At 42.7% G+C, this 13,529-nt stretch overlaps 2 protein-coding genes across 2 annotated transcripts; both read right to left on the reverse strand.

Annotated features, from left to right (window-relative positions):
• Positions 1–585: 585 nt before the first annotated feature.
• On the reverse strand, positions 586–5,604 carry LOC125988760 (opsin-5). Its single transcript, XM_049754411.2, has 6 exons — positions 5,137–5,604; positions 3,325–3,415; positions 3,078–3,240; positions 2,648–2,775; positions 2,242–2,576; positions 586–1,962 (listed from the first exon to the last, which is right to left on the reverse strand). Exons 2-6 carry the CDS (start codon positions 3,413–3,415, stop codon positions 1,492–1,494), a joined length of 1,188 nt encoding a protein of 395 aa, XP_049610368.1. The 5' UTR covers positions 5,137–5,604; the 3' UTR covers positions 586–1,491.
• A 2,002-nt stretch (positions 5,605–7,606) lies between these two features.
• Positions 7,607–11,836, reverse strand: emilin3a (elastin microfibril interfacer 3a). The gene is made up of 4 exons (XM_049754408.2): positions 11,368–11,836; positions 11,155–11,274; positions 10,078–10,574; positions 7,607–9,977 (listed from the first exon to the last, which is right to left on the reverse strand). The coding sequence occupies exons 1-4, from the start codon at positions 11,520–11,522 to the stop codon at positions 8,059–8,061; spliced, it is 2,691 nt and encodes an 896-aa protein (XP_049610365.1). The 5' UTR covers positions 11,523–11,836; the 3' UTR covers positions 7,607–8,058.
• Positions 11,837–13,529: the final 1,693 nt, after the last annotated feature.

The raw sequence follows: 13,529 nt of genomic DNA on the forward strand, positions 1-13,529 counted from the left end.
TGTGGAGTTAATAGCACGCAAATTACAAGCATCAACGACGTTTTTTTTAACCCCACCAGTGCTTCCAGAACTGCAGTATTTTTATTTTCATGATTAATTACCCCAAAACAGTGGTCTATTATAATATAATAATATAATAATAATAATAATATGTAATATAAGGCTTATATTATACACAGTATGGGCTACAAAACAAACTGATGAATAACTAGTTATGAGACTAGTAAAAATGGTTCAAATATTTTAAAACGGTGGATGATAATAGAAATTGCTTGCAATAGCTCTATTTTTTTAAAGTGAAGACAATTTGTACTCCATGCACAATTTGTCTTCACGGGCCACAAAATGATGTGACGGGCCGTATCTGGCCCCCGAGCCTGGAGTTTGACACATACGTGCTAAATGGACAGATCAATTTAGAAAGAAATATTAAATAACCCAATTTATTTATAAACCCATTTTATTTGGGTGGGCCTCCCTCACCTTCACTTTGACACCTGTGCATAAGCCAATATATTTCTCTTGAACCCCTCACCACCACATCACTATATCGACACTCAATCTTTTTAATAAACAAAACTCGACTTAATCAAACAGAGCGCAATATTTTATTTGTGTATTTTATGTATTTTCTACACATGCATGAAGTAATTAATATACAGCACAGTATCACATGTTTTGGGATATGTCCGGTAGAATTAAAATTGCTCCAGGATTACGAAAGAGAGCACATTACCTACAATGAATGTAATCAATCAGTAATGTAATCAATATAGTGTCCACATAACACAAGACTGTATAGTTCCAAGTGCATCACCTAAATCTGACTGTTCCACAATAAAACCGAGTCCCTGTGGAGAAAAGTGGCTGCCAGAATTTGATGGATTCCATCCTTTAAAGGAAACGAAAGGGAAAACTAAATCAATTGCAATTATGTTGTGTCCCCACGAGTCTAATCTTGTGTTCTTAGAATAAGAATTAAGATTAATCGATTCTCGCCCACCCCACGGCATGTCATTTTGGACTTTTACCGCCTTCTACTGCAGACAGAACTTTTCATCAAACTGCACTCTTGCTTGAATTGCGAGCATCACAGTTTCACGGTTTTTGGGGTTTGTGAATTGTCTGCACTGTCAATTTGATATAATTTTTGAATAAAGGGATGGAAATAAAAATGCTTTTTTAATAGGATTCATTGATCCTTCAAAAATGAAAATAAACAGTTTATTTGATTATTAAAATTATCATTGGTTGCATACCAAATACATGTATAGATTTTCCTGCCAAAATGAGAAAGACCACATCCATTTTAGTAAACACACTTAATTTGCTTTGAGAGGCCATAGTGGGTCACATTTGACATGTAGAGAATTGGAACACAATAAGAGCTGACCATCTCGCAATTTTATAAAGTTTTGCAACTTGTACACAAAAACACCTTCCCGGTGATGTCATCATGTGTTTCTGGTCCTGTTTTGTTTGGCAGCACCACTAGAGGAAGTCAGCCAGCGGTGTGGTGGCGGCGGCGAGTTGGCTTAGTGTCACCTCTCTGTGAACCGATCCAGTCAGTATGCAAGCAGTCCTTTGGGTTGAGCTTCCATGACACTTGGCAGGATTGTTAACGTAGTGAAGACACACCTCACATCTGTCCACTTGCACGTTTTTAAAGCGTGCGGGGATACTCGTGTCTTTGCTGCATTGCGGGGTGGTACCCAGTCGTGGACTTGACCTAAAGATCCTCTGCCATAACGTGAAGGTGTCCCTGTAGAGACACTCGCGGAAGTTTGGCTTGCACAGCAGGTAGACCGCTGGATTGTAGACAGTGGAGGATTTGGCAAACACAGCGGCCATGGCGAATGCGGACGGAGGAACCCGTGTGGCGTCACTGAATGCTGACCACATGGCAACACCGGCATAGGGAGTCCAAGCACAGAGGAAGCCTATACACACTGCTACTGACAGCTGTAGAAAAGAATAGAGAGAGACAGCTACTCATCCATAAAACCATAATCTATCGTTTGGGGTAACGTTCCAGACTACAATCGACAAAATGTATTTGTGTACAATATGCTGTATTTCAAAGTTTCATGCATATTTGGCTGAAATATATTCACGTGAGGTCACATTTATGTAAATATATAAAAGTACCTGTGTCCAGATATAAAATTTTGCGTACGACTGTATTGTACTGCTCTACTTTCACGTTGCTAACGTTGAAGAGAGACATTCACTCGCTCTAACCTTGACAATAAGCGAGTGCGCACTGGTGCTCTTAGCTTGCGGCGACACGTGCTGCTGGACAGCCTGCCGGGACCCTCGTACCGTGAGCAGGATAGACGAGTAGGAAAGAAAGATGATGGTGCAGGGCAATGCGTAACAAAAGATAAAAAGGCAGACAATGTACGACATGGCTGAAAGCTCGTGGTTGGGCGCGTGCCAGTCAATGCAACAGGCCGTGCCGTAGGGTTCCGTGCTGTATCGTCCCCACTGCACCAAGGGCCCCAAGGCAAACACTGACGCGTAACACCAGACTCCGACCACCAGGAGGCGAGCATGTGCCCAAGAGAACTTGTTTCCTGAGACAAGAGAATCAGTGAGCTGTTTTGCGAGTTGCAAGCGACTAGTTGGTTGTTCATGTGTTTCTCACCATAATTTGGAAAGCAGACTTTAAGGCAACAAACTAAAGAGAGGGCAGTGAGGTTTGTCAGGCTGCAAAGACCGAACAGTACACCACACATTGCATAGAGTTGACAGGCCGTCTCTCCGAAAAGCCACCTGTATGCAGAGAAGAGAAGAAAATGGTGAAGACTGAAGGAAATTGAACTTAAATATCAATTAGAGCTCGACCAATATGAGATTTTTGATGCTAAAATCCTGTATGTGTACACAAATTCTCATGATACCCCCAAAATAATTCAAGGCAAGCAGAATAGTACTAAATAAATCACTTGATTTTGTAACACTGTCAACATAGGAGTCCCTATGAGATGTTTAACAATAATGGTCGACTTATTAATAGTGGAAACTTGCTTTTTGTGATAATTCCATTCCAAAAAGTCTAAAGCTCGATGGCATACCTGTGTGAGAAAGCTGACGGTATTGCCAGGGGGAATAAAAAGAGCGTCATCCCAAGGTCACTAATGGAGAGATTGATGATGAAGAACTCTGGTGGCTTCAGGCTTGAGCGTTTGTGATGTGCAACAAGTAACAGAATGCAATTGCCCAGGAGGGACAGCACGCCTGGGCGAGAATAGAAAGAAAATATATTTTTCAGGTGTGCCGACTTGCCGAGTTCCGCTGAGGATCATCAAGGAGTTTACTCACAATATAAAATATAAATTGAGCCCATGACGACATCATACTCCTTGGAAATAGTGGAGGTAAACACAGCTGTTGTGTCTGAAGCATTTCTCATCTAGAACATTGGCACACTTATGAGTCCATTTGGAATGAAAACAGCAAACATTTCAACAGCTTCTTTCCTCTTTTCAAACAATAAACTCTCACATTCTCTATCTCATCTCCGGGGACATATGTGTGGAGGTACTATTCGACAGTATTGAAATTGCAACAGTGACTCTCAAGGACTGAAGTATGCAGGCAAGATCAAGAGAAAGACTTGATTGTGATGCAAGTGAGCACACCAGTCAATCTTGATGCGCCCCTCTGTCTGAGTGCCATCAAAACAAAGAAAAACACTCATGCCTCATTTTAATGCTCCTTGAGAGCGCGATTATTTCTTGATCCATCTTGAAAGGTTGGCAACTTGGCATTGAGAGCACCAATCCCATGAGTTCGTGGCTATCCAGCAATGTTGGCATGATCTATATTTTGTATGGTGGGTAATCTGTGATGCATCTTGACATCTATGGAAGTGAAGGAGAAAAATACCTCTTGGGTGGGGCCAGATGGCAAAGGGCCTGGAAGAGCCAAAGCAGCTCAACTGTGCTTTTGGCTTATTCGGTCTGACTTTTCAGGCTGAGCTGTGAACAGGTTGATTAACTTTTGTTTAGCCAGTATTTTTATTTACAGAGCTGTCTTATCTGACTCAAGCTGACTGACTTTGCATGTTCTCCCCGTGCCTGCGTGGTTCAGACAATGCAAGGATGGATGGTATCGGTCAATTTTGAGGATCCAAAATATTTTACTCCACTTGTGTTGATTTTTTTTCTCAGATTTTGGCTCTCTCAGTGGCGCTGTATTTATATGCATCCCCTCACTTGAGCCACACATTTGTCACTCATTGGGCAGTGATGCACAAAGCCAAAGACCTTGGGAGACCTTTTAGGAGCCTGAAGTGCACCGTCTTTACCCTTGCTGTGTGTAACCGACCGCCTGCTCTACTGAAAGTCAGTGACAGTGACAATCAAACGCCATCGTGCCCCACTATTTGCACAGCAACATGACAAAGTGACTGCGGGGCTTTCTTTCAAACAGCACTTTGAAAACAAACATCTTATGTAATGGGCTCTGGAGACCATCATTCAGATGATCATTTAGTCTGGCGATTGTATTTATAACATTTGGTGGTTTTCTTGTCTTTGAAAAGTTCCCATATCAGTCAATTACTGGAGTAAAATAATCTAAGAAAAAACACTTGTCTTTTATTAAGCTGTTTTTTTATGTGTACTGCACTCATTAAGGGAAGCAAATTTTTTGTTAGATAATTTTGAAATCATAGTCTTTTCAATTTGTCATTCAAATCACGTCGGACATCTCACGGCAACGTGCGCTCTAGCAACCAAATGTCAACAATGTGCTCAGGGTCTTGTTGGTATCACAGCAGCAAGCTGTTTGAAAAATGATAACATCAAGCTAATTTGCAACAGAAATAATGAAACACCAAGTGAGCGTATGGCATCAATTGTGCAGAGAGGCAGAACTCATTACTGCCCTGCTACCGTGATGTCAGCATGTACATTCACCACTTTGTACTTTTGAACCTTGTTTGACCTTCAGTCAACACGTGAAAACAGGGAAAACAGAACACAACTTGTGCCAGTCTGAATGTAGTTCATACAAGTGAATGTACACACACTTGTATTCAACTAGAGCAAAAATTTTATTGTAATTATTCCAAATCTGAATGTCAGTCTGATGTGTAAAATTTACAGGAGACCAAGTAGTGCTGCCTACCTTCCAGGGAAGAATTTCTTGTCCTCTGTGAAACTCATGGAGGCCCAGTACAGAGCAAGACACTGGACATGAGCTCCAGCCAACAACTGAAAATGAGATGGAGAGGACAACCTGGCGCCACGCTGAGAGCTAAATGAGAAAGCGTTGGAAAGTAGCAGGGAGAAACGAGTCCAGCTTAAGGTAACCTGTTCTCTTTCTTCACGACACATTCACACACATCCAGCAGGCAGGTGGACGCTTTCATGTATGGTATCGTCATTATTGTGGAGATGCACGAAAGAGAGAGGGAGAGAGAGAGGGAGAGGGAGGGAGGGAGAGAGAGAGAAATAATGGACGGGGGAGGCTGATTTGACAGGCAAGCTCAAAGTGTGGCTGATGGCTCCAACTATTACTCATCCTATTTACTTTAGGGAGCCTAACACGGTTTCCTTCTGCTGGATACTTAAAGTGTTCCGTAGTCAAGACAAAAGATTGTTTTTTGTCCTGGGTAGGTAACATTGGCAGTGGTGTGGTTCAAAATCTCTGAAAATAAAGTAGAGAGTGAAAATGACAACACATTACAAGGAAGTGATCATTTAATTTTGCATATATTTGTTTGCGCGCCCTAATTCACGCTGCTGTACGAACGTCTACACAACAAACTGATGAATAACTAGTTTTGAAATCAGAGACTTGTCAAAACTGTGAAGATGAATGCTAATAAAACTTGCTAGCTACATCTCTATTAGTGAAGACAATTTGTAATTTTAGTATTGACACATAAAGTCAGTGCAGAATTTGTCTTGGTGGGCTAAATATATAATTACACTGCGGGTCAAATTTGGCCCACGGGCCAACGTTTGACACCCCTGAAGTATAACAACAATCAAACGTAGTGTAGTTCGGGACTGAGAGCAAATTTATCAGGCAATTATTAAGAGCTGATCCTCTCAAAATTTAAAGTCAAATCGACTTGGCCGCTGCAGCAAAACCAGTAGGAAGCATTTGCGATGCACCAAAAGCACTGTGTCATCCTACGTTAATCGTGTACCGCCACCCGCATGCAGCCGTCTCGCTCACAGGCTGACAGTCGTGGAAAGCCGCTTAAGGGAACGTGGGCTCTCGAGCCGAGCTGCGTCGTGACTGCTGGAATATCAGCCTGCCTCAAAGAGAAGGGCTGTCATGTAAAAAAAAAAAAAAAAATACAAGCAGGGTTTTGGGCCTTCTTAGGCCACTTGACCTGACATGTTGAAATGAGCCTAGAAGTTGAAAACTCGTGGGTGTCATATTTTTGCCACGCTTGCTTTATGACCCCTGAGAACAGTTTAGGAAGATTGCTTCATCAGTGAAATGCAGTAATGCCTTGATTTATGGCTTTAATTTATTCCTTGAAAACGCTTGTTGCTCACAACACTCTCATCCTTCTCCATTGAAATGAATGGAAATCCGTTCCAGCCCCCCCCCCCCCCCCCCCCCCACCCAAAACACCAACAAGACGTAACAGGAGTTGTAACATGAATATCTACCAAACAAAAAAACTAGCATTAAAATTTTGTGCCATGAGCACTGAAGAGGAATGATTTAAGTTTGCTCTTAAAGAGTGTTAGTAGCCATTTGTAGCGAATCTGGAAGATCGCTCCAGAGGATCAAGTAGCTGAAAGTTGGATCCCCTTGATCTATATTTTCAGATCTTGGGAAACACAAATAAATATGAGCAATCTGAATCAATCGGTGCATTCTGGGGTCAGACCTTGTTCACGCAATCAAAGATGACATCATACTTATGTATGTGAGTCAGCATTCTAACTGTCCATCCTCTAACCATCACCGTAATGAGGACAAAAACTCTTGAGGACACTCTACGCAGTGAATCACCTTTAAAACCATCCTCTGCTTTTGTGCCAGATTTGGGTTTTGCAAATGTTCACGGGTGAGCAGTAAAAAAAAAACTCATCAAACATCTTGTTAAAAAAAAATCTTGTCTGTATCCTGTGAAATAAATACTTGGCATAACAGAAAAAAACTGCTCAAGGAGAGAGCTCTTGCTCTTTTGTCATGGTCCTCCTTGTGACATTTCAATCATTTCTATTAAATTGATGTGAAAGATGGAAAAAAAAAGAGTGCAGTGGGTTCATCATCCACATAATTGTCATTGTTAGTCCGACAAGGATTCTCAGCAAGGTCACTTCAGTCGTGCCTTTGGAATGCTGAATGCAGTGTGCACAACGCCGAAGATGGATAATGGATTTGGGCGCAAGGTGACACCACTGGGCTGCTTATTGTTTACTTCTGGGACTCAATGTCTTTTTTTATTTTTTATTTTTATTTTTGCTCTGCAGTATCTTCCAAATTATGACAATTTGCCTCTCTTGGAATGCTTGCCTCCTTGTATCTGCAACTGTCACGACTTTACAGGGAATTTTAGCTGTCAGTATTTGATCATCAGGTTAATTGTTTTAGAGATATAAAATATATTTTCAGCAAAAAAGCATTTACAGTAGAGAATGTTTATTTTTGTGCTGGGCAACCCTAAGCAAAGTACAAATAGATGAGGAATTCAGGGCTATCAAAAGAAAAGGAGTAATACAATATTAAATTATATAAAAAAAAAACATTGTGTAATTTAGTCTCCACATAATAAGGTATAAAAACTAGAACATCACATAAAACAATTTTAAATATATACAAAGACTTTAAAACCTGTAATCAGCACAGTAAGAAACAATTTGGTGGGTGTTGAAAACGACTTAGCACCTTCACGAGTCAAGTAAAAGTTTGTCATCACAGCATTGAGTGGAGTCAGTTAGTTGCTGCAAAACGTTTTAGACTGGATATCAGTTCGAGTTTACAAAAAAAATGACACTAACATCATGAGATGTTCGTGGACTTGCACAGCACCAGTAGAATATTTACCCTTAGTTTTTTTTCCATATAATTTATTTACTACTTTGAAGTAAACGTGTCCCCGCGTTGTAACTCTTGCTCGTAATTCTGTTGTGCTGATTCTGCTCTCGAGCTGCAGTTTCTGATTTCGTCTTTCAGCTCAGACAACTGTTGGGAATGGTTGGAGAGAGTCCCATTGAATTGCATGAGGAAGCCGTTGGATTGTCTGTCGAGCTCCTCCCTTATTCTCTCCAGATCTTCTGCTACAGAATCAAGACCTTTACATTGGTCCTCCACATTAGCAACACGTCCACCGACCTCTGTAACCTCTTTTTGTACGCCCATAGCTGTGCTCCGACAGCTTCGGATCTCATCAGCGAGCCGTCTCTTCATTTCCTGCAACTCCCCCTTGAGCCGGGTCAGTTTGCGCTCACCTGTACCAAGCATGGAAGCCTGATGTCGAACCAGTTGGACCACGCCCTTCATCTGTTGTGCCAGACGTGACTCTCTCTCATGCCAGGAGCTGTTTGCTTGTCCCACCTGGTGGACTACGTTCCCCAGTGATTCCTGAATTCCTTTCAGGGTGCGGTTGACCGAGCGAACGTTGAACCTAAGGATGGTGAGCTCACCTTGTTCTTTCGGTCGCTGCTCTTTGTTGGTCAGATGCCTCACGATGTTCTGTAGTGTGATGTTGAGGCTGTTCAAACGGTCACCTTGCCTTTCTAACAACCCCTCGACATTCTGATCTTCTGCCAGGCTACTACTTGAAGAAGCGGAATCCCCTTGGATAGCCATGGGTTTTTTAGATGACGAACATGAGGAAGAACAAAGAATCTCTAGGTTGCTCAGATGCTTTTGGACTCTGTCCACGTCCATCTCGAGTCTCCCTCGGAGGGACTCCAGCTCTGTCTCCAGGGTTGGAACGGCATGTCCCTCGAGGAGCGCAGGGGCAGTGGCATTACCCAGTTCCTCCAAAGCCATCAGTAGGCGTCCTTCAAGTTCCCTCAACTTGCCCTCCATTCTGGCCTCCAGGCCTAGTCCTGTTTCCGCTTTGTCTGAGATGCTGCTCCTCCTTACCACTTGCCCAGTCAGGTTGAGCTTAATCTCGATATATTTAAGGCGCCCCTCTAGCATTCCCTCAATGTGGTCTTTATGACCTCCCAACTCCACTCTCAGGTGACTCTGAGACTGATTGAGGTCTGCCACTGATGTTTCCACCAACTGCACCCTATCGCTCAGTCCACTCACCGCAGAACAGCAGCTTTCTATTGTGTTCAAATGTTGAACCTGCTCCTGAAGGTTCCTCAGCTCTCTCCTTAAGTCGCTGGCACTTTCTTCCAAAGCATCTTCCATTTGTTCCTGCCGTTCACCTCGCTCCCTCTGACACTGGCGACGTAAGTCTTCTGCTTTCTCCTCACATCGGCCCAGTGCAGTCTCCACCCGTTTCTCAAACCCACCCAGAATGTCTGTCCTGGCTGCACTCAGTTTGGCATCCAAGAGCTGCTCTGCATCCTTTGAGGCTTTGCTCTCAAGATGGGTCGAGTCTGATTCTGCGCCTTCTCTGATTGCTAACTTCTCAAGTGCTCCGTCATGTGTCGTTACTGTGGCTTTAAGCTCCTGAAGCTCCAATGTCTTGGCTCGCAGCTCGGTCTTGAGCTCTTCTACTCTTCCATTCAGTTCCGTGAGCCCTGAAAATATGTGTCGACCATCTAGACCACCGGCATCGGGATCGCCTCCAGGAATCTCCGCAAAGCCTACTGTGGAGGGACTTGAAGATATAGCAGGGGCCGAAAGAGGACTGGGGGCGGCAGAGAGCAGAGCTGTGAGCATCCTGTTGGCGTCTTCTCTTAGTGATGCTCGAAGGCTGTCCTCCAGGCCATTCACAGTCCCCTTCAGGGTCTCCAATCCCTGGTTCAGACGTCTTACGTCCTCCTCCATTCGAAATATTCTTCCCTCTGTCTCGGTGTCTAGAGCTTGACCTAAAATAACGATGGGATAGATTTAGTATTATAGTCAGTCACATTTATTACAATAACAAACACATGAAAGCAGACTGGATTGGAATGGATATTGGTTCACCTTCAGTTTGTTCGCCATTGGTAGGAGCAAGCGTCACTTCTGGTGTATGCTCCACTTCTTCTTGATTCTGTTCATGCGCTGTGTGATGTTCTTCGATATGGTCCGGCATGGGCTCGGGCCCATCTGGATATGGTTCAAAAGAGGTGTCTGGATGGCTGGAAGATCTTGGCAGTCCAAAGTTAGTCATTGGGTATGAGTTGAAACCACCGGTGGGAGGTCCTTTGGGTTGATTCCATGGGTTAGCTTTCATAACAGGGTTGCTAGGTGGGCCCTTGAAAATGGAAGCCTTAAACATAGGAGCTTTGTATTGTGGTCCCTTGAACTGTGGGCCTCTGAATGGTGGCCTGTTAAACGGCGGCATGCTTTTCATGGAATGTTGGTAAGGTGGGGGTCCCTCCATGCAGTCGTAGCCAGAGTACCCAGGACAACAGCGCCACTCTAACTCGGTGACTGTTTTATGTGCCACTTTATACATTGGTTTGTAGATCAGGCGATACCTGAAGAGAACAATTTGAAATGACTTACTTTGGGCTTTTCACCTCAACATTGAAAAGTCCATCCATCCATCCATCCATCCATCCATCCATCCATCCATCCATCCATCCATCCATCCATCCATCCATCCATCCATCCATCCATCCATCCATCCATCCATCCATCCATCCATCCATCCATCCATCCATCCATCCATCCATCCATCCATTTATATAATCAGCATTTCGGAGTTTTGTGGTGATGTTTGTATGCAAATATATGATGATAATGTATGTATAATTAAATAATGTCGTGGTTAGTCTGGTAAGATGGTGATTTTGGACACCACCCGACAGTGACAATGTATTCCCAAGAAGAAAAAAAGTAAAAACAAAATAGAGAGCAACATTATGGAGGATTTAAAAGAAATTTACACCTAATGCTGCTACAGTAATAATTTCACAGTGGCAGAAATAATAATAACAATAATACTTATCGATATACTGTAATGGTGAATGATGATACAAGTTTGAAACATCTATGGATGTGCATTTATTTGTATTTAGTACTATGTAGAATGCATAATAAAAGGAAATCACTCACATAAGCGTTGGACAGTTTTTATGCCAGGAACACTTGTTGTACTCAGCTTTGACATACGGGGCCGCCCCATCTTGCAAAGTGAAGGAAACTGTCTTTTCGATCACATAAGCACAGTGGTTCCTTTTAAAGAGGGCAAGAAAGGCGGAAACACGTTGTCAGTGAGTTACAATCACATGTATTGTAGACTTGAGAAGCCAGAGAACCAAAGCTTACTTGTGTCTGCTGGTCGGTCTTCCTTGCCCGTGGTGCTCAATCAGTCCAGATCTGTAGTCACTATAATGCTCATACGGACCATATGACTTTGCTTCTCCAAATGACAAATATAGCATCATTGCTATGAAAAGACTTGCTGCCATTGAGAAATCCATCACTCGGTATCCAATTGTCCCCGGTTTAAAAAAAAAACAAACTCACAGATGAAAATGTATTAAAATTCGCCTTCCATCAACTTGGTCAAATATTCCAAAATGTACTTATTCAAACCTGAACCAGACAATCCCGCCACTGTTCTTGTGAGTGCCTGTGATGAAGTCCGTCAGTACACTGACTGAGATTTTGGGTGCCACTAATAGGACCCCAAAGGTCCAATTTACATATCTCCTCCCACACACCCTCCCCAGCGTGACACCAGCATGCTACTGGAACTGACGGAGTTGAATTAGCCCACACCTAATATGATTCACTTGTCCCTAACTGTATTTTGAAATGCAAATGAAAAACTCAAATGCTCATGCTGCTGTATTCCTCATGGTGACATCATAGCAAACCAGAGTGGAAAAAAGAGTAGGCAGATGATCCAAGATGAGAGGAGAATATCATTTCAGTGCTTCGCAACATGTCCTGCTCTCCCTCAAAAAAATTTAAAATTCATTTTCATGTGAAAACTTTTGGGTTTTTAAATTGGGTGAAAATTCAAACTTCTACACATTAAAGTATAAAAAGCAAAATACACTTTAAGAATCTCAAAAAATACAGTGGCAAGAAAAAAATGACCCTTTTGGAATTGGCCGTCAGTTGCCACCCACTCACTCTCCTGCCATCAAATTTGCCAGACATCTTGGAATCTTTGACTTGACATGTCCATGCACGAGGGCAGAGTCTGAAGCGAACCTAACGGTAAACCTCCATGGTCTGGAACAAATAATCGCAAACACTTCCGGGCAACAGCCAGACTTGTGAATGCCATGCCCCGAGGCTTCAGATTATGAGGCGAGTCTTTGTGTGGTTGAATAAATAAGCGCACTGCTCTTTATTTGAAAGATAATAATGACTTTGGCAAAAGTAAACAATATTGTAGTATTTTATTGTCCTATTAGGATGGCCATAATTATATGAAGTCCAAAGGTCGACAGCAGTGAGGCTTTCAGAATCCAAATCTGCTTTCAGCTTCTACAATACGTGATCAAACTTTGAACAAGTGCAGTCATTATTTTGCTGATATCGCTTGACTGAGCTTTTATTTCTCTTTTTTAAGCAAGTCTATTTCCTGTATCCTGTTTGTGTGTGCCCCGACCCACCTCAATCATCTGGTAACACCCTGTCCACACTTTGGGTGTGCGGGGTTATTTTTAGAGCACACTACTTTTTCCCAAGACACACCTTTTCTTCTCCATTTGTAAACAAGCTCCCGTTGTATGATGTGAAACACGTTGTATCCGCGCCGTAATGTTCTGGCCGGGTGGAACAAGCGCAGCTTTCTCCTATAGCCGGCTGGCGACTCCACCCTGACTCGTGCCTGAATGGCAACACACATTTTGCGGCCGTTCTGGCTTGCACCCGCGCGGCTGTCTTACGACTTACGTCAGGCAAGGTGAACAGGGTGAGGCCTCATGGCTCTGCCCGGAAAAAGAAGAGAAGCCACACATTGCCTTTTCTTTGACTCCCAATCAATCAAACACGTACTATTTACGATGAATGAGTCTGTTGACTTTGGGCAGCCTTTCTCATTTTCTCTGTGCCTATTTGATTTTAACACTGGCAGTTGACATTCAGAGCCAACATGTTAATCCCTTGATGTAGTTCACAGTAGCACACCATCCACGCCATTTGACAACCTTTTAAAGAACCTTTAATTCATCAATTTTAAACACGTATGAAAAAAAGCGTTTAAAACAAATATAAGCTATGATTTAATGTTGAGTTTTGATTTTGACTTTTGAGATCTGGCCAGTAAATTTGATAAGAAACAAACATTAGTAACTGTCAGAGCTTTTGGAAATGCAGTTCTGGAAGGATGTTCTTGTTGATCTTGTGCTGCTGTTTGTCTTGAATCATCAATTGCAACTCTTGTATGTTCACAGCCATGCAAGAGAACAAACAAGAATAATTGGTCTCAACACTTCACAAATCTGGACTGCTGGCGCACCCAGAATTTA

The sequence above is a fragment of the Syngnathus scovelli genome, chromosome 2, assembly GCF_024217435.2.
Source record: "Syngnathus scovelli strain Florida chromosome 2, RoL_Ssco_1.2, whole genome shotgun sequence".
NCBI lineage: Eukaryota > Metazoa > Chordata > Actinopteri > Syngnathiformes > Syngnathidae > Syngnathus > Syngnathus scovelli.

What these genes read in the sequence shown, in the direction of transcription:
- LOC125988760 (XM_049754411.2), bottom strand. Translation starts at nt 3,415, where the DNA reads ATGAGAAATGCTTCAGACACAACAGCTGTGTTTACCTCCACTATTTCC. An exon ending in AGTCTGCTTTCCAAATTATG is followed by an intron (nt 2,577 to 2,647) that starts GTGAGAAACACA and finishes CTCTTGTCTCAG; the next exon opens with GAAACAAGTTCTCTTGGGCA. An exon ending in CGCACTCGCTTATTGTCAAG is followed by an intron (nt 1,963 to 2,241) that starts GTTAGAGCGAGT and finishes TCTTTTCTACAG; the next exon opens with CTGTCAGTAGCAGTGTGTAT.
- emilin3a (XM_049754408.2), bottom strand. Translation starts at nt 11,522, where the DNA reads ATGGATTTCTCAATGGCAGCAAGTCTTTTCATAGCAATGATGCTATAT. An exon ending in AGACCGACCAGCAGACACAA is followed by an intron (nt 11,275 to 11,367) that starts GTAAGCTTTGGT and finishes CCTCTTTAAAAG; the next exon opens with GAACCACTGTGCTTATGTGA. An exon ending in AAAAACTGTCCAACGCTTAT is followed by an intron (nt 10,575 to 11,154) that starts GTGAGTGATTTC and finishes TGTTCTCTTCAG; the next exon opens with GTATCGCCTGATCTACAAAC.